The sequence below is a fragment of the Corylus avellana genome, chromosome 7 (genome assembly GCF_965113065.1).
Source record: "Corylus avellana chromosome 7, dhCorAvel1.hap1.2, whole genome shotgun sequence".
In the NCBI taxonomy this organism is placed as follows: domain Eukaryota; kingdom Viridiplantae; phylum Streptophyta; class Magnoliopsida; order Fagales; family Betulaceae; genus Corylus; species Corylus avellana.
Window position 1 is genome coordinate 10,667,104 of NC_142496.1, and position 23,225 is coordinate 10,690,328.

At 38.7% G+C, this 23,225-nt stretch overlaps 1 protein-coding gene and 1 non-coding gene across 2 annotated transcripts in view; both read right to left on the reverse strand.

Moving 5' to 3' along the window:
• The window catches only part of TAF2 (TBP-associated factor 2), a 58,062-nt gene extending 36,850 nt beyond the window's left edge, over positions 1 to 21,212 (reverse strand). The window contains 8 exon segments of the mRNA XM_059597046.2: positions 4,034 to 4,125; positions 4,248 to 4,332; positions 12,383 to 12,536; positions 12,634 to 12,833; positions 19,630 to 19,696; positions 19,811 to 19,956; positions 20,538 to 20,868; positions 20,960 to 21,212. Coding sequence (XP_059453029.2) covers positions 4,034 to 4,125; positions 4,248 to 4,332; positions 12,383 to 12,536; positions 12,634 to 12,833; positions 19,630 to 19,696; positions 19,811 to 19,956; positions 20,538 to 20,868; positions 20,960 to 21,075 — 1,191 coding nt within the window. The 5' untranslated portion in view covers positions 21,076 to 21,212.
• On the reverse strand, positions 17,755 to 17,827 carry TRNAF-GAA (transfer RNA phenylalanine (anticodon GAA)). Its single transcript has one exon. It is a non-coding gene; the product is annotated as a tRNA-Phe (tRNA).
• Positions 21,213 to 23,225: the final 2,013 nt, after the last annotated feature.

Here is a 23,225-nt window from a genome sequence, read left to right on the forward strand (position 1 = left end):
GTTCTGAGATTGTTTGGCATCGTGGGCTTCTGGCTGAGCTTGGTTTTTCTCAATCTGATTCTACTCCTTTTCATGCTAATAATACTAGTTTTTTTTTTTGATAAGTAATGTAGTATATATCAAAAAAAGCGCAAAGCGCCTCTAAGTACACAATAATGTATACAAAGGAACCCAAACAAACACCCAGAAAAAAACCAAACAAACCAATCAAAAACCCAGAAAAACCCAATCAAACCAAACACCCATCCAAAGGGGAATACAAGAGACCCAACCAAACCCCAAGAAAAGCCCTAGTGCAGCCCTAGTGCATCTCAGGTGGAACCCTAGTGCACCTCAGGGGGAAAAGAAAAAGCATTTTTCGATCCCAAAAAACCCCGCCGACGCCGGCCCTTCACCGGAGAGATGGAGCAATCCAGATTATTGAGTTCCCTCAACCCCTTAACCTTAGAAGCAGAAACTTCAACGTTAGGGGCAGAACCTTCAACCTCAGCAAGCAGGTCCTTGTTCTTATGCAGCTGCTTTGCGACTTTTTCCTTCACCCTCCGGGTATAAAACAGTTGGGACGAGGATATAGAGGAGTAAATGGGAGTACCACTCTCTGTCATGCGAGGAAAAGGACGGCTAAGACTCCTCCCCATCTCAGCCGCCCCATCGAGAAGGGAAGTAGTCGAGAGTGAAGTGCATCCCTGCGACGAGAACAAGGAGGTAGTAGCAGGGGGACAGCCAACTTGAACCTCCACCGGCGCAGAGGGAACCAGAACGGGGTCCTTTCCCTTAGAAGACAAAGAATCCTTCAACACCACCGGAGCGGGAGAGACGGCTCTCGGACTCAAGAACCCACGACGAAACAAACCTTTCTCCGGAGAAGAAGGACGAACAACCAGCTCCTCCTCCCCCGAAAAAGGAAACTCCCTATCCCTGCAAGAGCTCGCCGGAGAGTCCACCTCCCAAGGAACAGCGAAGGCCTCCTTGAGAATAGAAAGACGAGCCGAATCAGAAATCTTCGAAGACACAGTCGCACCCAGGCAGGTTTCAGGCATCGAAGAAAGAAAACCCTCCCAGTCCCTGCGCAACGTGCTCGCCGGTAAAGCCTCCGCAGAAAGGGAAAAAGAAGCCCCCTGAGAGGACCCGTCACCGGCAGACCCAACAATCTCGCCCAAGACTTGCACCGGAGAGAGAGAGAACACTGCCGGGGAAGACCCATCGCCGGAAGACCTAGCCAACGGCTCCAAACACTCTTCAGAGGCTAAAGGAATCCCAGCCGATGCAGACTCCAAAGGTAATGAGAACGAGTTATGGACTGGATCTGAGAAATCCGGATCCAAGTACTGAACCGGATCCAAATTTTGACCCAAAACCACTTCAGAGACCGACCCGGAATCACAACCCAAAGCAGAGGTTGATAGGCCCAAAAAACGCACCCTATTACTCCTGCGATTGGGCTTCAAGACAACCCCTGCACGGACCCGGTCCAACTTACGTTGGATTTGCCCTAGAAGCCTCAACAATCCACTAATACCGATCTTGCCCTTCTTCTTCTTCCTCAGACTCACTGACCCAGCCGCCTCCGCCAGAGGAGAAGACAAGCTCTCCAACGCAGAGCAATCCACGGCAGAACGCAACCCCAAACCGTCATACTCCGAATCCCAACAAGACGACCCCGGAAGCAAATCGAGAGACCTCGGATACTCAACTGCTCTCGCCTCGACGCCCGGAGAAGATCGAAGGACATCCACGAAAGACCTCCCGGAATCGACCCCCAAAGAAGGACCATCCATTAAAAACCCCGCCGAAGATGGAACCCCCGACTCCGCCGTACCATCCGACTTGATCTGTGCCGCCATCAATTGCCGAAGCTCTCCCGCGAAACGCCGCCAGCCCCTCCCAAAACGTCCCTCCGGAAGCCAAATGACTCCCTTACGACCACCCTCAGCCAACACCGATACCTCCAAGAACCTTCCGGCCTTATTACCTCCCCCGTGGACCATCGTGGCCTTATCACCCTCACGGTAAGATTTGGCGATTTCTTCCTTCACCTAAACCTGAATCGCCGCTTCCACCGTTTCCACCAACCACGACGAACACTGAATGCTCGCGTAAATATACCCCACGAAACCTTTTCTCCTCTCCTCCAGACGAAGGTTAGGACACCCAACCTTTGCCGAAAGGCAGAAGGTTTTGGCTTCAAAAGAGAATCTGCGTTCCATACGCCAAACCCTAACGCGCAGCACCAGCCGCGCCACCGATCGCAGAAAAAAAAAAAAAAACTTTCAAAAATTCAAATTTTGAAATTCATCCGAGTCTAGAGAGAGAGAGAGAGACATTCTAGAGAGAAGGTTATTGGAGTTTTTCTAATAATACTAGTGCCATTCAAATAGCTGCTAGTAGACTGTCATTCTATTCAGGAAGCCTTGGACACTTGTATTATATCTCTTCCTCATGTTTCCACTGATTTCCATATAACTGACGTATTCACGAAGGCCATGACCCGACAGCGTCATCAATTCCTTGTGGGCAAATTGATGCTTTTATCGACCAGCATCAATTTGAGGGGAGATATCAGTCAGATACGATATATCTTTCTAGTTATGGCATATTTTTGTATTATAGCTATAGTATCTTGTAATTAATAGGTAGATTTTAGTTGATTTATTTGTTCTCCTAGATTGATGTAATCGCTGAGATACAACCTGTATTTAGCTAGACAATTCCTATATAATATGAGAAACCCTCACATTGAGAGGTATTCAGTACAATTGACATGAATGAACCACCGAAGTATATCCATCAAACCGAGCTGACAGAAAACATCCGACCAAGCAACTCCCGAAGAAACCACCACCACCAACCAATTTTGTGGCACTTCAACCTGCTGGAACTCCTCTTCTTACACATGCAACACCAATCCACCACTATGATATGCCACTTCCTTAGATATCGGTCGTCCAAGCAAAGAAAGCCACCCCTCAAGGAGCCTGATGCTGCCAAATACTGCTATCACGAGAAAGTAAGGCATTATAGAACAATCTGACTTCAAATATCCCTTTCTTAGAAGAGACCTAACAAAATTTATCTTCACAAACCCATCTTAGTCTTATGAAATACAACAAATAAAAGAATGAAGTAAGGAAATCCCCACCCAGTCATGTGTCGCTCTGATAAAATTAACATTTCATTGAAGAGTCATTAGAAAACTAAAGATGATCTGCCATTGACGCATCCTTAAAGTGTGCCATACTGAGTAACTCTAAAGAAGCTACCTTTAAAGTGTGATCCCCATACCTAAGATCATGCCAAAACCTTATCTTAAAGTCAACACCCACCTCAAATATAGTAAATCTAGAAAACTTCCCCCAACCCTCGTAACACTACCCACCCCACGAACTGCCATATTTAAAATCCACAATCAATATCCACAGAGTCTCTTTCATAAGAGTAGCGCCATAACCACTTAACCAAAAGAGCTCGGTTGGAGACAAAAGTCAAAATATTATTGAATGGAAGGAATAGAAAGAACAAGAAAGTCCTCCAAGAAAATACAAAATAAAACATGCATAGATTGATGATAGAGGAACAATTCAATACCTTGAAGATTTCCTTTTTTTTTTTTTTTTTTTTTTTGGGTAATAAGGAATAGACCTTTGAACAAGAAAACAGAGGGAACAACCAAATGATGAAAAATCCCTCAAAATGCAGAACCAAAGATATTGCATTGGCATAAACTGTGATTACCCAAAAACATGATTTGTAGGCTTAGAATGAAAAATGGAAAAATAAATTAAAATAATAATAATAATAATAATAATAAATAAATAAAAGAATAACAAGCAGCAAGGGTGAAGAATACTGAAGATAAAAGTGACCAAAGTTTTTAATGTGCTTTTCCCTCATGTAATAAATCCGTCTCCCGACAAGTTGGCAGCAGCCATAAGATGCACTTTACTCTCTATTTGATTCACCACCTCAATGTAAACAACTAGTAACAACAGACATTAGATATGTGGTATGTGCATGTACTAGTAGAAAAGCAAACCTTGTATCGCCGATAACGTGCTTCATTATTCCCCAAATTTTTCTTGATAAAGTAATCAGTCAAGAAACCAGCAAGACCATCCAACAGCCACCCTGGACAATGGGCATTAATCAATTACAGAATAAAATGGATGTTCTCAACCCTTAATCAAAATAACTTAGTTCCAATAATCTAAATTCAGAACTCTACAAACCGACATAATCCACCAGCTTACCATCATTTGGTGCCTCAGGAGTGATATATACACCAAACCACTGTCTTGCAAGGGCATAAGCAAGTTTAATCCTTGTATCTATGGTCTGCCACGACAAATATTTACGCATCGAGGTAATGCACAAATAGAAAGGAAACCAAGGGAAATACAACTATTAGTTCAAGTCAGTCCAAAAGACAGTCATTGACAAGAAAAAGGAAGACACATTCACGCAGGATACAACAATCCATTTTTTATATATAAGTAGGAAACTACAATCATATAAGGCGTCAAATTCTTTTATATGCCTTTAAAATCACAAAATAACACACCAATAAGAATAAAGAAGGCCTGATCATGCATGAAAGCACAATTGAGGCTTTAAAATCACTAATTGATGTCAGGAACACATGCAGACGTAGATTTACTTCAATTCTCTATTGAAGCCTAAGTTTCATAGAGCTAAAGAAATGTAAACCTATTGGTGATGAGTTTAAGTTTCATCTAGAGATGGTTTCCATAGGCAATGTGGGGGATGTGGAAGGTTTGGCTAGCATTCTTGGGTGTAGAGTGGCTTTATTGCCGAAGAAGTATTTGAGTCTTCCTTTGGGAGCTCCTTACAAGGCTTCTACCATTTGGAATGGTATTGAGAAGATGGCACAGAGGTTGGCAGGGATTGGAAGAGGCTTTATTTATCGAAGGGAGGCAAGTTAACATTGACAAAAAGTACTCTTTCTAATTTACCATCGTATTATTTGTCCATTTTCCTTATTCCGGTAGAAGTGGCAAATCCACCAGAAAAACTTTAGAGGGACTTTCTTTGGGGAAGTATTGGTGACAAGTTTTAAGTTTCATCTAGAGAAGTGATCGAAATTATGTACTCCGATCATTTCAGGAGGTTTGGGGGTGAAAAATCTGATTTGGTTTAATCAAGCCCTTTTGGGTAAGTGGTTGTGGAAGTATGCTACGGAGATGGAGGCTTTGTGGAGATCGGTTGTGGACATTAAATATGATATTTTAAGGGGAGGATGGGGAACCCTTAGTGTGGGAGGGCGAAAATGTATTATGGAGGGAGCGTGAAGGTTTTTCTAAACACGTGAGGTATGAGGTAGGAGATGGATCTAAGGTACGGTTTTGGTATGATCTTTAGTGTGGGGAGCAATTTTATGAATTATTCACTATTGCTCGTGGTAAGGATGCATGGGCGGCAGATCATATGCAATTCCGGAATGGAAACACTCATTGGAATATTTTCCTTACAAGACTTGTGCATGATTGGGAGGTAGAAAGTGGCGTTCTTTGTGTTGAAGGTGGTTTTTTAGGGAAAATTTTTTTAAAAAAAAGTAATGAAAATTTATCAAAAGTACAAAGGTGTGCAACCCAAGTACACGTGAAGTATACAGAGATAACCCCAAAAATGTAGAAAAAGAAGAACAAAATCCAAAAATTCATAAAAATTAGAAACAACCAAACTATTTCATGCTACTCTCCAAGTATAAGGGGATTGGAATATCATCTTCTTCAACTCTAACATCACAGTCTCACGATCTTCAAAGCTCATTGCGTTCCACTCTCTCTAAATACACCACATTAAACATAAAAGAGCCAACCTCCACATTTTCAAAGCAATACGATGTCCCAACTGTCCCCTCCAACTCACCAATAACTCGCTCACCATACCCTTGCAACAACCGGAAAAGCGCACTCCACAATTTTGTTGCCAACTCACAATGAAGAAGAAGGTGATCAATAGACTCCCCACTTCTCTTACACATAGAACACTAAGGCACTATAATAACATTCATCTTTCATAAATTTTCCAAAGTTAAGATTTTGCATAAATTCTTCGTCCACACAAAGAATGCCACTATCAAGGGAGCCTAAACTTTTCAAATACTCTTCCACAAAAAAAGAGAACTTACCGGAGTAGATAACACCTAATAGTAAGCCTTAACTTCAAACAATTTCCTTTTAGAAGGAATCCAACAAATTTTAATCTCACTTCCTTGCCTTACTCTTTGAGAATATAGCAACTCAAAGAAAACAGAGACCACTTACTTCCACCTCCCAATCATGCACAGGCCTTGTAAAGAAAATATTTCATTCTGAAACTACATATGATCCTCCACCCACACATCCTTACCATGAGCAATAGTGAATAATTATGGAAATGAGAACTTTAAAGGCAACTCATCACACCAAACACCATGCCAAAACCGTACCTTAGATCCATCTCCTACCTCATACCTCACATAGAAAAACCTTATCACCCCCTCAATATTCATTTCCACACTGCCACACCATATGGCCCCCCAACCTCCTTAGAACACCAACATCCCCTCAAACTATCATATTTAATTCCACCACTCATCTCCACAGGGCCTACCTCTCCATAGCTTTCACAACCACTTACTCAAAATGGGTCGATTAAACCAAATAAGAAAGTCCCTCTAAAATTTTCGACCACTTCACTAGATGAAACTTAAACTCATTACCAATACCCCCAAAGAAAGTCCCTCTAAAGTTTTTCCTATCGATTAGCCACTCCTACCGGAGTAGGGAAAAGGAAAAAATAATACGTCGGTAAATTAGAAAAAGTATTTTTTATCAAAGTTAACCTGCCTCCCTTTGGTAAATAAAGCCTCTTCCAACCCGCCAACCTATGTTCCATCTTCTCAATGCCATTCCAAATGGTAGAAGCCTTATAAGGAGCTCCCACAGGTAGACCCAAATACTTCATCAACAATGAAACCACTCTACACCCAAGAATGTTAGCCAAGCCTTCCACATCGCCTATAGGAACAATCTTTGACTTAGACAAGTTTATCTTCAATCCCAACACCGCTTCAAAGCATAAGAAAAGACAATGGCAGTTACAAAGTTGTTCACAACTAGGCTCACAAAAGATCAATGTATCATCTGCAAACAACAAATATGACACTATCATCTCCTCATGATTCCTCGATCCCACCCAAAATCAAGATAAAAGCCTACTATCTGCCATAGCAGATATCATCATGCTTAAACTTTGGATAATTTACGACAAAGCAATGTTATTTAGTGGAGTGGTGTTGTATGTATAAGGAATGTGAAGAGTCTATTGTTCACTTTCTTCATTGTGAGGTTGCAATAGAATTGTGAAGTGTGTTTTTCCAATTGTTTGGTGTTTGCTTGGGTTATGCCTCAAAGGGTGAGTGAGTTGTTGATGAGTTCGAGGGGACAATTGGAAAATCGTACTGCTTTGAGAATATGGAGATTGGAGCCTTTGTGTTTAATGTGGTGTTTTTGGAGAAAGTGTAACGCAAAGAGCTGTGAAGATCGAGAGAATGTGGTATTAGCGCTGAAGAAGATGATGTTAGAATCCTTTTATACATGAAGAGTAGCATGGAATAGTTGTCTGTTTTTAATTTTTCTGATTTTCTAGAATTTTGTTTTTCTATTTCTATAATTTAGTCGTTCTCTTGTATACTTCATGTGTACTAGTATTGCGCCCCTTTGCACTTTTAATGAATTTACATAACTTATCCCACAAGAAAAAAAAAAGATCACAAAGATATAGGCCTCGTTTACAATGCTTTTTGAGGAAGCTTTTTTTCTTTATAGCCAAAAAGCAAAAGTATTAACAAACAACGCCGAACACAACACTCATAAAACACTCAAAACTACTTTTACATTTATGTCACATTAGAACACTTTTTCAACCAAAAAGTATTAAGCACTTTCTAAAAAGTTTTATCAAACGAATCCATCCTCTTTCTTCTTGGCCTCTTTGATGCTTTTTTTTTTTTCGTATTTTTGAGGTTTGCACGGTATTAAATCAAGATAACTTTTTCCAATCTTCAATCTCATACTCTATTCTCGAAGCCAATTCATTTTCATGCTGTGTTTGGTCGATGAGAAAACAGAGAAAATGGCTAAACAAGTCTCTGGATTTCAAAAACTCCAAAGGAGGAGAAAATGGCTAAACAAGTCTCAAGATTTCAAAAACTCCAACACGGATCAACAAGCTGAAAATAAGGCCCAAACATAGCAAAAATAGGCTACTACACATGATGGCCCTACACGAATAATGTGAATCCCAAAAACCTAATCCAGCCAAGTGAAACTAACCAACAGCGGTAGGTTCAGCTTGGTTTAGTTTCCAATTATTGATTGGTTGAATTTGGTTTGTTTGGCAGATTCTACCTGCTAACACTAGTGGTTTTGTAACCAAAATCAATAACATTCAAACCGATCAATGCCACCCCTAGACAAATCCTAGTCGTACATTTTTTTTTTGATAAGTAATAATGCATTAAAGAGCGCAGAGGGGCGCAACCCAAGTACACAGGGAGTATACAAGAGAGCGACTAAGCAGGGGAGAGAGAAGAAGAGAACATAGAGAGGAAATCAGGAAAATTAATCACAATAGGAGCAAGCCAGCCTGCAGTCCAAGAGAAAAGAGTGTACAAAAAGAAATGAACAAGGTCCTCAAGAGTCCTCGACAAATCCTCGAAGCATCTCGCATTTCTCTCCAACCACAGGCACCATAAAAGACAAAGGGGAGCCATCTTCCACACCACGGCACAACTAGATCTCCCACCCGACCACCAACTGGCAAACAAATCCTTGACACTTCTAGGCATAACCCAACACAAATTGAAGCGGGAGAAAATAACCTCCCACAGCTTGCGCGCTACCCCACAATGAAGAAAAAGATGATCCACAGACTCCCCATCCGTTTTACACATACAGCAACGATTAATCACCACAATACCTCTCTTCCGAACATTATCCAAGGTGAGAGATTTTCCAAGGGCGGCCGACCAAGCAAAAAAGGCCACTCTCGAAGGAGCCTTTGTGCGCCAAATACTTTTCCAAGGAAAATGATTGGACTCTTTTGAGACAAGCATCCTATAAAAAGAGCGAACCTCAAACTTTCCTTTTCTAGAAGGGGTCCACCACATCCGATCCTTCCCTTCCCCACGAATCGAGGTCGAATACAAGAGCGAGAAGAGGGAAGCTAAGACCGTCTCCTCCCAATCATGAATTCTACGGGTAAAAGTGACATTCCAGTGGACCCTACCATTTGAGCACTCCCGAATATCCGCTATGGAAGCATCCTTATTGCTAGCAATATTGAAAAGACCGGGAAAAGCTTCCTTGAGGGACATCTCACCACACCAAGTATCCACCCAAAACTTGACTTTCACCCCCAATCCAGGATCCAATCTAAAGAGGCTCTGAAACAGCCCCCAACCCTTACAAATGTATTTCCATAACCCCACCCCATGCGTTCCTCGAGGAACTTTAGAACACCATCCGCCCCAATCCACCCCATACTTAGCCACCAAAATACTTCTCCACCAAGCTTCTTCCTCGTTTGCAAATCTCCATAACCATTTCCCCAAAAGAGCTTGATTAAAAAGACGCAAACTCCGAATCCCTAAACCACCCTCATCAAGCGGAGAACAAACCTCTTTCCAACTGTAGTCGTACATAATAAAAACAAAAAAAGAAAGACTCAAATACCTAATAGTGCCAGTGAAAACTATTGTGCCACAATACTATGTGCTAAATTTTCAGTTATTCCAAAAGTTTAAGCTGATAGGAAGAAGTAAATTTCATCACTTAATCATTACTTTAACCCTCCCCCTAACGTGTATGCTCAAACTTATTTTTAACGGGTGAGACCTAAAACGTTGAATTTAATTGAAATGGGAGCTAAATTGACAGAGTCAATGTTTGAATTCAGAACCTTTGGTTCTTATACAATATTAAATGATCAGTTATCCCAAAAGCTTAAGCTGATAGGAAAATGTAAATTTAATCACTTAATCATTACTTTAACACTATGAACATCAATTTTTTCCTAGATCGATCATAGATTAAAGTGGTGAGTAGTTTGCTACTTAGAACTTCAGTCTTTTAGGTTGTCTTTCTTTCAATATAGAATCGTTTCAAGAAAGTATATTCCACAACATCCAATATTTCGTGCAACCTGAAACAAGACAACAAAAAAACATTTCTGTCAAAGAAGCTAACCTTAATGGATAGAAATGGCATTTTCTTTTGAACACAGAAACCATTTTCCGCCTCGCTTAAGTTCAAAAAAAATAATCTACCCTCCATCCCTCCTATTTCCGACCATTACTCAGCTTCAACCTACCACCATTCATCGACTAAACTTCAAAAGTTCCCACACCAATGGCCACCCTATAGCCGCCCCACCTCCACGACCATCATGCCTTCAACCACTGACAGCTACCCATTGCCTAAACTCTTCGACTAAGGACCGCAAAGACAGCTTGTGGCATCATGGCTTAGCGCTCTAGCACTGGGCCACGAGGATAGCTCCAAGACCTAAAGCATGCTCCTTGGCACAACACTCATTGGTTCCAATCCGACCTGGTCGCGCCATGACACACGAGTAAATTTTGTATGAGCTCACTGAGTTGAAATATCTTCTTATGTAAGACCAAGACTCATCAAACCTCTCATTTGCTTTCATCACTCAAGTTAGACAATTTCATTAATTTTGAATTAGTTAACTTTGGTCATTTGAGTTGGAGGGGTAGGATTTGTGAATTTAGTTCATGAAAATTGCAAAATTTTTTTTTTTTTTTTTTTTTTTTTTTGGAACAAAGGGGCACAATTGTAACACCCTAGTCCCATTGGGAAGAGTTGAGTAACCCACATAGAGTAGGTCATTTATAAGAGATAGCCATGCATGCTAAGTCACACATTACCTAATTACTAGGTGAAACTGGGCTTTATAATGAATTATAAAAAAGTTCCAAATTGACTAGTCATTTTAAGGTGATAGCATAGATGTAGCTATCGCTTTTCCCTACGTTATTACAAATGATATCAAAGCCACCTAGTAACTCCAGGTCATGTGCTACTAGAGCACTGCATAACATGGCCCTAACGAGAACGTCAGGAATTTAAGAGGGAGTTACCATATTGGAAAGAGGTGAGTAACCCACATAATGTGTATAATTTATAAAAGATGGTCACAAGTACTAAGTCTCACATTGCCTAGTTATTAGGTAAAACTGGACTTTATAATGAACTCTAAGGAAGCTCCAAATTGACTAGTCCTTTTAGGGTGATAACGCAGATGTGGCTGACGCTTTTCCCTAAGTCGTTACAACAATGGTATTCAATTTTGAATTGTTTCAGGTACATTGGTGGAGTAATGTTTTCCACATAATACATTTCTCATCAAAATAAAAACAGCCTTAGTTACTTTACTTGATTTTTATGCCATCATGTCATTCTTCTATATTAATGTCAGAACTGTCTATTAAATTCCTCAAATATTAAATGATGAACACACTTAAAAGAACAATATCCGTATGCAAGGCTCACTATAATAGAGAAAGCTTAAAAGACAATGTATAGCAGACCATGTCCAAGATAATGATCCAAGACAAATTTAACTTCATAAATTCTAACAAAAGAAAAGAGAAAAGGAAGGGGGGAGGGTCGATGAGCACATCTATCAATAAAAGTGTGAAACAGACTATACATTACCTAATCATTTTATTTCATATTAAGAATGAAGAAATTTTTTTATCATTCATCAAATGGCAATAGGCAGCAAAACAATGGAGTGTAGCCTTCCCTCCCAAGAATGGACAAAATGTATATATAGACTTTCTATCCTTTACCAAGTAAGCTCAATATATTGATCAAATCCAATTCCTGGAAGGTTATAATAAATTGAAGACAGACATTATCAGAAAAACAAAACAGTAGTTCTTAAATAAATGGTTGAAATGGTGTAATTGACTGGTCACAGCCAGAGAGAATATGTAACAGGTCAATTGTCTCGTACAACAATTTTACATTTGATCGTTGCAATAGCTCAATATTTGCTTAGCAGATTAATGCTTAGATGAGCCATAACTACGCTACCACCAAATTCCCATTGTTGGTATAACCTATTTTCATCACCTTCCAATGTCTTTTGCATTTAAAGCAACGGCCCCATATTAGATTCATAAAGACAAACTTGCATAAATCCATCTACTCACCCATCATATATTCAGCAAACATCCATCTATTTCCCCATCAAAAATTCAGCACGGATGCATATGAGAAAAAATTTAAAAATTCAACAACAATTTGGAATACACTCATCAACAATAAGAGATCAAGGAATGACCAACCTGATCAATAACCTTCTCATCAAATAATGCTTGAGAACTAAAGATGCTCATAGAAGCCCCCAAACTTAGTGAGGATACTGCCATCTCAGGCTCTACAAAAACTTGCTTGTATGACTCAAATGGAAAGTCCATCGAAAGGTAATCCTTGTAACAGCTATAAAAAAGTAAGCACAATGTCAAGATATGATGTAAAAGTATAAGGCACGTCTTGAGATCAGACCAACAACAGTCACATAACAAGGATGAGAAACCTGAATGCACTGTGAAAAAATTCCACAGTATTCTGAAGCTTGGACATATTAGCAGACAAACACATATGCGTTATGCATGTAGAGTGGCGATCCAGAAGGATTTCAAATGGTGCAACTGCCACAGATATCCACTGAGCAGCAACTGGAACGTTTAATTTATATACATATGTTTTCCGAGGGGGATTATCCTTGCTCAAAACCTGCAAAATACAAATTGCACTATTTAAAATGTTCAATAAAGAGGAAAAAGATTTGCACTACTTGATTACCTATCAAAAAAATAAAGTGAAAAAAGAAAAACACTAAATGCCTGATTGATTCAACAATGCAAAAATAAACATTGGATGACTTGATTGCAAAAATATAATAACACATCAATCCTTGAGGAAGGTATCGTTCCTCCACAACAATGATTAAGAGAAGCACCTAAAATGTTAGTCAGTTACCATGTGTCAACGACCCATGTGCCAGACCATCCAAAAGAACCACAGACCAGAGATACTCATGACAAAATAAGGAATAAAGCTTAAGTTTTTCAATTATAAGCAAATTAAGCCAAACAATAGATTATGCAAAAGAAAAATAAAAGTCAAAGGCATAAGTGCCTAGACAAGCTAGAAAACTGACATCAAAGCTAGCTGTACAGAGTTAGCAAAGTTATTTATCTACATTACACGGGTATCCACATGTTATAATTTTTCTTTATCATTAAAGGGGCATCCTTTCCTTTTGTAAGTAAATCAATCTCAATATAAAGGGCTTTCAAGGGCCAAGTATACAAGAACACATTATGTTACATAATTACTAACTTCTAATATTTAATGGTTAGCATAAGCAAATGAAAATAAACATTTATCTGAAATCAAAGTTTTGTTATTAAAAGAAGGAAAAAATGAAAAATTAGTTCCTATGATTTACCTGATTTACAATTAGCTCCTTGTTGTATTAAAATAAACTTAGAGGTCCCTAAGGTATTACAAAAAAACAATTTAGTCCCTACAATCAAATTTCATGCACTAATTTAACAGATTCCATCAATGTAACACGAACTTAAATAGGACAAGTGTCACAATTTTATTGGCTTTGACTTTTTACACTATCAAAATCTGATAAGTCAATAAACGAAATTTGACTATAAGGACTAAATTGTTTTTTTTTTTTCTTTTTTCGCATACCTTAGGGACCTTTGAGTTCATTTTGATACCACAATGAGCTAATTGCAAATCAGGTATACCGTAGGGACCAATTTTGCAGTTTCCCTTAAAAAACCTTGGTCACTCTGGTGTGGATCTAGTCATTACTGCGTAACAAGCAGAAAACACAAATGTCACTGCCACCTCATACTTAAGGCAGGAAGAACACTCCCATTCTTTTTCTCCTTTTTTTTTTTTTTTGTTTGGTTGGGGGTGGGCTGAAGCTCACAAGCCTTCTAAGCCCAAGTTGGCAAATTTAGGCAGTAGACTGCAAATTACCCAACCCACTTTCAATTTGCTAATCCAGCAGCAGAGCTTGGTTCACAAAATCAAGCTCGATTCAAGGTAATAGCTCCATCTCTTAATTTCAATTGAAGACAAAAAAAACAACTCACCAAATTTTCTAGACATATATGCCAAAATAACCAAAGCCAACTCTTCTAGACATATATGCCAAAAGCAGGTTAAAAAACAAAGAAAAAAGAAAAGAAGAAGAAGAAGGCTATCAGTTCTTATTTTTGGCAGCCAGCCCACTCTTTAATATCAGAGAGCACACTTTGGTCACTGCCACTGCAGAAAACATCCCAAATATCTTCTTTGCCACTTAAACCATAGGTGTATATCTTTGTGGAAACAAGTGAATGATGGTACAACTTTAATTTTGTGATGTTTTACAAAGAATTTGAAGTACTTCTATTAGGCTACAAGAAAGCTTTTATTTTTATTCGACAATGGCAACTTGCATTTTCAGTTGAGTTCTTTAATATATAAAATTCAAGAAGTAGACTTGGAATGTTTATATATAAGTAATCAATAATTATCATTAAAAGCATAAAGGTGCCCCTAAGTATATAGGAATTGTTCAAGAGGAAGCACCTAACTAGAAGGAGCACAAAGGACAAGGAAATCACTATAACTAATCGACAAAGAATAAACATAAGCAGCTGTTCAAAAATACAAAGTAGACTTAAAAAGTTACAATTTCCAATAGGGCTTCTGAGGATAAGTTTTATAGACTTCCTTAATACATAGGTTGTCAGGTTTCTTTTAATGCATTATTAATTTAAAGAAAACGAAATACATTTTGTTCATTTATTTACACACATGCATAATATAAAGAAGTAAGCTTCATTAGTATTCTTTTTTTTAATGAATAATAATTTATTAGAAGAAGAAACAAAGTACTCGTACAAAGAAAGTATACAAGAGAAAAAACCACCCTATTGGGGTCAAAAATCTAATTCATTAGCATTCTCAATGCCACCCAAAATAGAATAAGGTGCTTGCAAACACTAAATGACACCATTATTCATAAGCAGAACTTGTACACAGATTCCTCCACTTTTCAAAAGATGCCCAAAAAGAAAAATACCAAAATCACAAATACAAGCAGGTAAGATCCTTAATTGGTGTCAAAGTAGGAGCTTTTCGACTTTCACAATATTATGATGAGATTGGTGGTGGGCAGCTTCAAGCCAAAAAAAAATACGGTTTTTGTGATTGTCTAGAAGAAATTAAAAAAATAAATGTTTCAATTATTTAAATTGAAACAATTGAATAATCAAGAAGCTTAATACACCCTTCATAACTACTTGTCAAAGATATCATTAGCACATGTCTACAACAACATAGCGTTTCAACAAAAGTCAAACTCCTAAAAACCCTTGCCTATGTTTGTTGGATCAGCAAGTCCAAGTAGGGTATCCCCTTGGACCATGAGGCAGCCTTATTCAATAGGTCATTCAGAATCGAGCACCCCATATAAACGTCTCACATATGATAAAATCATAGGAGTACCAAATCAATTAACTTGTTTTGCACTCGCTTTGTAAATCAATTAACTTGTTTTGCACTCGCTTTGTGATCCTTAATAAAAGGAACTCATTCTCTCTAGAAGTTAGTTAGGCCTTCCTTTAGTTGAATTTCCTTGGCAGATACTGAGTTACTGTCCAAAGACATAAGGAGCCTCTTATGCACCGCATATATGAGGTTCTTCCCTTCTTACTAAAAATTTCTTATTTAAGAAGGGAAAATTTCTTGCTTGTTGGTGGACAGGTGGTAGCACTCGGAGTGCTACTGTGGAGAACATGGTGCCTTCTTGCCTCTTGTGGTGTCTTTGGAGGGAAAGAAATTACTGAAGTTTTGAGGACCGAAAGATGACATTGGCGGAACTTGAGTGCTTTTTCTTTTTTTACACTTTATACTTGGACAACTACGTTTGTAGCTCCCTGGGAGCTTAATTTTCATAATTTTCTTGTACTTTTTTCTCCTCCTAGATAGGTATTTTTCTTTCTTTTTTTTTTATAAGACCTCGTAGCTAGGTATTTCTCCTGTATACTCTTAGTGATACATGGGTAGTGCTTTTCGCTTTTAACACTTTTTGCTTTTAATGATATTTCGATGACTTATAAAGGAAAAAAAGAGGGGGGGCAAGGGGGGAATAGGAAGATCTTGTCACTAGATCAGTGTATAATTTGCAATATTTTGCAAAGGACTCCTATGACCACATGAATTGGGATATGTTAGCTATTTGTGTTAGACAACCGGAGAGTCAGCCGATCATCTTCTTCTCCACTGTGAGCTTGCAAGTGCTCTTTGGCACATGATTTTTCAGCGGTTCGGGTTGCTTTGGGTCATGCCTAGCCGGGTGAGGGCCTTTTTTGCTAGTTGGTGGTCGGGAGGTCGCTCTCGAAGCGCGGTTGTTTGGAAGATGATCCCTCTGTGTCTTATGTGGTGTATTTGGAATGAACGAAATGCTAGATGTTTTGAAAATTCCACTAGGACCATAGAGGAATTGACTCATTTCTTCTTCTGTACTCTTTACTCTTGGACGGCCGCTTGGCTAGCTCCTTTAGTGATTAGTTTCTCTGATTTTCTTTTTCATTTCTCTCCCTCCTAGGCGCTCTCAGTTTATACTTCCCGTGTATATGGGTTGCGCCCCTTTGCGCTCTTTTATATCATCATCATTACTTATCAAAAAAAAACAAGAGGAGAGCATCAAATGGTACATCCCCATTCATTGTTGATTGGAAAGGATGATTCTCAAGATGGCTTATAAAGGCATAGGAAATTATCACAATTTATTTCCTCTACAGTGCTTGAGGAATCTTAAAAGGGCACAGTTTCCCCTTTCCTCTATGTGCCTTTATTTATTTTTTTATCTTTTAAAGGGATGGGAGAGTACAATTTATTGATTCCAGCATGTAAAAGAATCTTCCTATAGATTATTAAATAAAAGATCTTTTGTACGAAGCAACAACAGACCACAAAAATGGATACAATCTTCGATTCACAAAGCAAAAAAAATATAGTTAAAAGAAAAGAGAAAAAACCAAGAATCTTATTGCTGATAAATTATTAGATATTAATTTCCCTTCAAAGGCAGTAGCACTGTAGCAGGGTAAAAGATCAACTTTGTCAATAGTGAATCAATAGGGAGTTCCCAAACTTACAAGATTTGTCTTCGTAATAAACTTTCAACCTTAGTTACCGTAGAAGAATATGTGACATCTTCTTTCTGTAAGAGGGTGGTTGAACATAAATACCATTATAGACATTTTTCCCCTTTGGAAGAAAATCCACATTTGTATAAGAAGGATTTCTCTAGCCTCCTCTTCTGAACTTCAATATGCTAACCATATTCTTCACATTTATATGTTACCAATCTACTCACTTGTTTGGGTATAGCATCAACCTAAGAAACCCCAAACTAATCATAAAGTTTTAAAAGATGGGGGAGGCAACTCATCTTCAATATTAAGTCTGAAGAAGGGTTTACAAGAGCAAACAGAATGCAACCAAAGCTATTTTCCTCTTTAAATCAAGATTGGTGCTCCACATAGAGGGGTGTTGTACTTATCAAGGGGAATCTTTCATCCAATAACCACATTATTAGTTAACTCAACAAAGCCCCAATCCCAGGGATGCATGCGGTGAGCGTGGATTGAACACGCGACCTTCAGATCTTCAATCTGACGCTCTCCCAACTGAGCTATCCCCGCAAATTACGCACCAGTTGGGAATCGAACCCTGTCTCCACCATGGCAAGCTCTCTTATAAAGTTTCAAAAATCTAGCTCAAATATCATTTGTTTGGCCAAGATTTGTCCCTCCAGAGAAATGAAAAAATTGGGAACTAGAACCCCCTAATTGTCAAAAGGACACCACCATAGGTGCAAGAAATCAGAGAGGAGAGAAAAAATCATTGATAGGCAGCCAAGCTCCTAAAATCCCTATGGTGAACTCACAGTATATGGTGATGTTGTAAATTTAGAGAAGGCACGTGGCCCAAACAGAAAACTACAAAAACAAATATCTTGTTAAGAATTTCAATTATTTCATGGTTAAAATTCCTCAAAAAACACACGCGAAAACTAGATTCATGGATTAGAATTCAATGACGTTACATTTTTCTTGTACTTTTTCCTGTATACTTGGGTTGCGCTTTGCTCTTTTAATGATATTTCATTACTTATCAAAAAAAGAATTCAACGATGTTACATAATTGTTAGACTAATTTGATGAGTACATGCTCTTTTTCCTACCAGGTATCTTGGAAACTGCAAGAAGTTTTCTAGGAAGGAACAACAGGAGCCCAAAAATCCCCACCAGATGTTCCAACTTGTGGTCCACTACCCTAAACAGCAAACCCCCATAAGTGATCAAGTTATAGCGTACTCATTCACCTCCTTTCGAATATCCCTTCTCATCCACTACTTTTTTTTAACCAATCAGCTACACTATGGGTTTTTCCTTCTTCAGTCCCTAGAATTGCTAAAAACGCTGTTTTATCTTTTTGTTATATCTTGGTCTTTTACAATTAAGGATTTCGTGGGATCCATCATGGTTTAAACCCACTATTGTCTTTCTTTCTTTTTTATCCCCTTTCCCTGCACTGACTCTTCACTGCTGATTCTTTTCTATTTTCCCCATGATTAAACTAGAAACGTTCTTTGCAAGCAAGAATATTTTTTTAACAGTTAAAGAGAATGGGAGGATGTAAAATTTCATTAAAAGGAAAAGTAATTACCTAAAATATATTATTCAGTACAGCATGACACTGATTCTACTACTTTTTTTTGATAAGTAAAAATAAATTATCAAAGCGCAGAGGGGCGCAACCCTAGTACACAGGGAGTATACAAGAGAGCGACTAAGAGGGAGAAAAAGAAGAAGAGAACATAAGAAGGAAATCAGGGAAACTAATCACTAAGGGTGCTAGCCAACCAGCAGTCCAAGTGAATAGGGTGTACAAGAAAAAGTGAGTGAGATCCTCAATGTTCCTAGACAAGTCCTCGAAACATCTAGCATTTCTCTCAATCCAGATGCACCACATAAGACAAAGAGGGACCATCTTCCACACAACAGCACTACGAGCTTTGCCACCTACCCACCAAGAATCATACAGCCCCCTAACGCTGCCAGGCATCACCCAGCATAAACCAAACCGAGAGAAAATGGCATTCCATAGGACCATCTTCAACATACTACTACCAGTATTTCAATTGCAAACCAATGATCTCCTCTATTAACTTAAAAGATGTGGAATGAGATTATTGAGACTACAAGTGAGAATATACATGGCATTCATACATTATCAATAAGAGTTTGTTAATAATGTAAGTCATATAATTAATTGCACAATATATAGTATACTTAAAATAAATAAATAAAGGTTGAACATCAATCATTATATGAAATTTTTGTTTTGAAGCACCAATAGATTGATCACAAATATATGCACATCTTCCAATGGAAGTGCTCATAATCACAACACTCATATACAAAAATATCAAGTATCCCACCTGGTATAGCAAGGTTCCATTGCTGACAGCCACAAGATTTTGCGCAACCGTAAACTCTAAATCATAGCTGAACATATAACATAAAAACCCCATCAATACATCATATGAACTATGAAATGGCCAGAATTACCATGAAACACCCACACTCACACAGACAGTCATACAATCAAACAGTTCATACCAGCAGCGCTGTGAACTGTCATCCATACAAGGGAACCAGCAGCGTGCGCGCCTTATCTGGTTATCAGTAAGTAGCACATTATTCTTGAAGTGAATCCCCGTCTCTGCCTTCTCTACCCAATACTCAATACGAACCAATCTCACATTCTGCACCCAACGTTAACTTACATGAGAAAATACAAGAAGGAAAAAAAAAAAAAAAGGGTGTAAACCTCACCACAACCACCTCCTGTGCATTCTCAAAGCATACCACCCATTTGCTTCTTCTTTTATGAGCAAAAGGAAATAAAATATTGGTTCAGATTTAAATGTCTCTGAATACGTGCCTAGGTTGGTTAGCTACTAACTATTACACTAGGGTTTCGTTTTTTCTTTCTCTTGTAGATTTTATTTTCTTATACTTTTCAATGGTAGCAGTACTGCTGTCATATTTCTATCCATACAAGATGTGCCATAAAGTATCTCGTCAAGTTTTCTAGTATCAGGCTAGCCACTTGGGTTCACATTGCTCATGCTAATACTAATAGGTTCTTCACCTTCGACACAATTCCTAAACGAAAACTGAAATGCACACACACAAACTATAGAAGTATAAGCTACCCGCTAAATCTGAGGTAAGAAAAACAAATAACTCCATCAATGACCAAAAATGTTAATAAGCCTCCATTCAAGACCTGCACAACATTCAGTTAACCAAAAGCAGCAAGAACACGGATAGAAACTATAACCTGCTGCTTAGTCTCGCCGGACGAATGAAACCCGTTCTCCGCCACGGCCTGCTGATCACTCCCACTCTTGAAGCCCTTACAGCAATTAATCAACAAATTGGGGACCAATTCCCTCTCAAGCGCCGATACATATGCCGCTCCAGCCGCATCCGCCGCAGAACTTAGCGTCGACACCGCGCTCCACCTCTTCTCGCTCTCCACGTGCTGCTGGCGCGGGTAGTATTCGAAGTCCGCCGCCTCTCCGTCTACCAAAACACTCCCAATCCCCAAATTCTCCGCGTGTAACCCTACAATTCCAATCTCCGGCACCGCAATTTCCAACTCCGTATGCCTAAAAACAAACAAAAAAAAATAATAATTAAAAACAAATATTACTTGGCATATACGTACAAAAATGAGAGGGAGTGGGTTTAGAAACAGACCCGTAGATTTGGCGCCGATCGATATCGATGGAGATGCAAAGCTTTTGGTGGCGAACTAGGGCTCCGGTACTTTCGGGCTTAGCGTCGTCGTTTTTGGGCTTGCGAGGCTTCGCCATGGCTAGGCGGACCGTAGTATTGCATGCGTGTGAGCAACTAAGCTGTGTGCATTTCTTGGCTCAGCTCGATGGGGTTGGATGGTGCATATATAGACGGACTCATTGGCTCTCTTCTGTTGTCTCTCGCCGATTGGTTGACGTCGTGCCCTAGCCAATACAGACTCTCGTTTCGGCCTGGCTCCTACAAGTCAGTGGGCCAGTGGCTGTGATCCAACGGTGGTGGTTAATTCTAGTAGAACCAGCGCACGTTTTTTTTTTTTTTTTCCTCTTCCTATTCAAAGGGGAAAAAATAGGATTACAATTACAAAGGCGTTCCGCTACGAATTTTCAAAGAGAAAATGGGAGAGTGAAAGGGAATGCTCCCAAATATAGGATTCGAACGGTCCATTTGACAAAATGGTGGATACAATAACTTGCCCATCTTGATGTCTTCAATGCAATCAAATTCTAAAATAATAATTCTACACATAGTTTTTAACCTGACAATTGTTATAACAGTTTTCAACACGGTGGATTATGCGTTTTTCGGAGCCTTCAAGATCTACAATACGTTTTCATCATGCACTCCAAATCACTACAAAAGAGCAAAAAGCGGCAGTCAAATAGTTTCTAAGATAAAGATTGTGCTTTGGGGCACAATAATTCAATATGCTCAAAGGGACTAATAATCCGTAATTTCTAGGGAGAAAGAATGTTGAGAGGGTATGAGAAGATCTGAGAGGGTATCAGAAAATGTTTTTGTACCTTGTGTATGGGCCTATTTATAGGCTTGAGGGTAGACTGAAACTAGTTCTCCTTGTTTTAGTTAGTTTGGGAGTCTAGAGTTGAGATAGAAATCAACAGCTATCATGTAGAAATAAACCTTCAACAGCTATCATGTTGAGATAAACCTGAACGATTATCTTGTAAAAATAATCTTGAATAGTTATCTTGTAGAAATAAGCTAGGATTCATGGGAGCTTAAGCTGGAATTGAGCTTTTATTCCCCTGCAGACTTGGAATAGGACTTCTTCATTCCAATATAATCTCAATTAGAATATATCTTCTATTAATTAATTAAATAGCCCTTGCTATTTAATTAATATCTTCATGGGCATATCCTTGGCCATTGGGCCTAGAATTTGATGGGCTTGGTGTGTGAATTTATCCCCAACAATTACCCTTAATTCCCTTAGACGATGTATTCGGGTAACAGGAATTTAGTCAAAGCCTTCAAGCAACTCGTTGTTTGATCTTGTCCGAGACTCATGTCTCTAGGTGAGTGTGCTTTGAGCTCGTCAGTTGGAGCTCTTCAGCTCTATTTTTTGCATCACTTGAGTTCCTGGGAGCACCCCCCGCTATACCTTTGCCTGGGAGTTAAACCCGTCCTAGTTCCAAGATACCTGGGGATCATGCCCGAGTCTCTCTCCAAGTCATCAAGATAATCCAAACCTGCACAACAACCTTTAAGTAGTAATTTATAAGTCTTTCAATAGACTAACATTTGTTTCCCGTTTGCCTTAGGGTGATTCCTTGTTTTTGTCCAAGGTTTTCTCCTTGTCTCTGAGTAACTTCTAGTTTTTGTCCAAGGTTTACTCCTTGTTTCTGGGTATGAATCTCCTTGTTTTGTGACCGGGTTGACTCCCGTTGTCTGTTTTAGCCCAAGGTTGTCTCATTGTTTCCTGGTTGTCGGGAGTACCCCCAACTCTTTCATAGGGGTGTCAATGCTAATCGTTATAACCGTTAACCGCTAACCGCTTAACCGTATTAATCGCTAACCGTCTAACCGCCTAGCAGTTAGCGGTTAGAGGTTATTGAGTTTACTAACCGTTATATAATATATTTTTATAATTATAATTATAATAATATTTATACATATAACATAATCACTTGATCATTAAATCACAAATTTTTTTTTTTAGATAATTAAATCATAATTTGAGTATTACTATATTATCACTATAATATATATGATTATATCACATGATCAATTGATCATTAAATCATTTGATTACATAATAACAAATTATACATATATAATATGACATAACACATAAGTATACCAATTCATACTAATACAACAATTAAGTATTTAGAGACTTAGTTCTAATGTATGTTATAAACTTATAAGTTTTTATAAATTATAATTATACATATATGCATATGAATAA